Here is a 2,868-nt window from a genome sequence, read left to right on the forward strand (position 1 = left end):
CTGCAATGGATTTTTTTTTGTTCTTAAGTGATTTATGTGAGATTTCCATATCTGCTTTTCATCAATAATAACACCCAAAAACTTCACCTCATTGACTCTACAGATCTCAACAACATCAACTCGAAAAGGGAAATCAATAGCTCTGTTTCTATTACTGAATATCATAACAGTTTTATTCAAATTTATTGATAGTTTATTTAGTTTAAACCAAGTTTGTATTTTAACAAATTCAGTTTGCATCATCCCCATCATTCGTTCTATATTTTTTCCTGAACAGAAAAATGTAGTATCATCTGCAAATAATACACATTTAAGAAACCCTGACACATTTACTAAATCATTCAGATTCAGAAAAGAAATAACTTTGGTCCAAGTACAGAACCTTGAGGAACTCCACATGAAATGTTGCWGAGTTCAGATCTTACATCATTTACCTGCACAAAATGATGCAAAATTATGTACAGTTTAATTACAAACATATAAGAAGCATAAGTACGGTTAGCTGTTTTATGTTTGATTAGGAGTTAGGTTAAAGAAGTAGATTTTATCACTTTTTTCCACTCTGAGGTCAGCTGACAGACCTTTTTTGACATTTGGAGATGATAAATGATTTTACTTTTGTCTTAGTCTTCAAACTGACAGACACTCCAATATAACTGGAAATGATATCGGAGAGAAAATATCTAATGGAGCATTAGTTAAGTTCATATGAAATACGCATTTAGTAGATGTGCCCAAATCTTTATTCTGTACTATAAAAATGTAAGGGAATGTGTTTGGTAGATTGTTTCTGTGTTGTTACAATGCTTCTTGGCAATAAACCTTATAGCAGGCACCTGATTGGCAGCAGCTGGGGGAACCAGAAGCTCAAAACAAGAGTCAAWAGCAACAGCAGAATAAGTTGTTTGGCAGAGAAGAGTTCACAAATTTTCCATGTGTGCAACCCACATACTCAGCTCTACTGCTCATCCCACTAATGCATGTTCCTTACAAATGTGGCATCAGGGAAATCAACAGACTTTTCAATGGTAGAAGATTTACTGCTAAGAAGCATTGTTACAAAAAAAGAAATAATCTACCCAACATAAATGTCCTTATTATTTTATGGTATGGAATAAAGGTTTGGGCACATCTATTCAGTTTGCTGCTGTTGTGTTCTGGCTTCTCACTGCTGATGCGAATACAAACACATTTATTTCATTGACTGCTGTCAAATAAAACTTCATTTGTGCAGCCGGTAATTGTGTCCTGTCCTAAGTTGAAAGGTGTGTGATGTGTGAAGATTTGTTGTTCTGTTTCTTCAGGGTGTTCCAGTCAGAAAATTAAGTCTCTCAAGAATAAACGACGACTGATTTTGCTTCATGTTTGTGTCCGTGTTTTTGTCCGACAGGGCTAAACTGGGACACGGGCTGCTCTCAGGCCAGTACTCCAAACCACCCATGAAATCTGAGCTTATTGAACAGGTGATGAAAGAAGAACACAAAGTATTAAACGGGGTATGTCCAGCTCTCACACTGGATACATAACTGACAGAAGCTGGTTGATGTTGAGATGTGATGAGTGGGTTTGGTCTGTATTGTGGATATACAGGTCCTTCTCAAAAAACTTGCATATTGTGATCAAGTTCATTATTTTCTGTAATGTACTGATAAACATTAAACTTTTATATATTTTAGATTCATTGCACACCAACTGAAGTAGTTCAAGCCTTTTATTGTTTTAATATTGATGATTTTGGCAAAAAAGTAAAGAAAAATGAAAAATCCCTATCTCAAAAAATTAGCATATTTCATCCGACCAATAAAAGAAAAGTGTTTTTAATACAAAAAAAAGTCAACCTTCAAATAATTACTGTAGATTGGCTTCAAATATGCATCTAAAATGATTTCACCTGACATCTTCAGACACATCTTGAATACTGTGCTTTTCTTGTCATTTTAATTTTCCACTTTGTTTGTGAAAGTCTCGGACAGATAAATTAATTAATTTTTTTGTGTGTTACACTAACATTTTATTGATTKTGAAACTAAAAACTCAGTAAGTTAGTCTCAGTCTAAGTTTTGAAGCCAAATAACTCAGAATTTGATTGGACAAAAGCTATGATCCTTAACTTCCTATATGCAATGGTGGAGTCAAGTTTGGACATGTATTGTCAGCTGTGGGGGGGCGAAGATAGGTTACTTTTACCTAATCTTATAAAAATACTTGATTTCCTCCACTGTGGACTGTATGAAATATCAGCCGATTGATTCTTATGGTGTGACAAAAAGATGCCACTAGTTTATATTTATTGTATTTATTCAACAATTCAAACTTAAAACCTATTCTGCCAGTGGACTTTTTTATGTTTTAACAGGGGTCTGTCCATAATAGTATGAAGAAACAGATTAACATTTTATTTGATCTCTAAATAAATCTAAGAATCAAATGKCAGCTACTTCAAACTTGCTTTATTTTCACCAGATTTACTTTGTTAGAGAAACCAGCTGTTCATTACTAAAACAGTGCTGTACTTTAGTGYTTATCCACATTTTAAAAAATCTTTTCTTTCTTCTAGCACCAGCAGAGGGGCATCTCTCCTCGAATGTTCAAAGCCCTGGTTAGCAGGGGACACCCAGAGTTTTCCTCCAACAGACAACAAGATGCCCACGAGTTCCTCCTGCACCTCATCAACCTGGTGGAGGTGAGTGAAGCTGTAGCTTCATCATCTTCGCTTAGTGTGAACATGCGCTCATACACTTCGCTTTGAGAAAAGTGTCATCATCGTTCTTTTATTATTTTGCATCAACKTTCTCTGCTTGCTAAAAATTGGTGATGAATAAATTGGGTTAGGAGACTTTAAYCCCATCCCAGAAATGGAGCGCTCCT

General features: G+C 35.2%; 1 protein-coding gene across 1 annotated transcript in view; it reads left to right on the top strand.

The window, feature by feature from the left end:
* usp13 (ubiquitin specific peptidase 13) overlaps positions 1-2,868 on the top strand; it is a gene marked incomplete in the record, with an annotated part of 38,656 nt that overhangs the window by 14,358 nt on the left and 21,430 nt on the right. The window contains 2 exon segments of the mRNA XM_014000304.1: positions 1,391-1,496; positions 2,558-2,683. Coding sequence (XP_013855758.1) covers positions 1,391-1,496; positions 2,558-2,683 — 232 coding nt within the window.

Source organism: Austrofundulus limnaeus, unplaced genomic scaffold (assembly GCF_001266775.1).
Source record: "Austrofundulus limnaeus strain Quisiro unplaced genomic scaffold, Austrofundulus_limnaeus-1.0 Scaffold8, whole genome shotgun sequence".
In the NCBI taxonomy this organism is placed as follows: domain Eukaryota; kingdom Metazoa; phylum Chordata; class Actinopteri; order Cyprinodontiformes; family Rivulidae; genus Austrofundulus; species Austrofundulus limnaeus.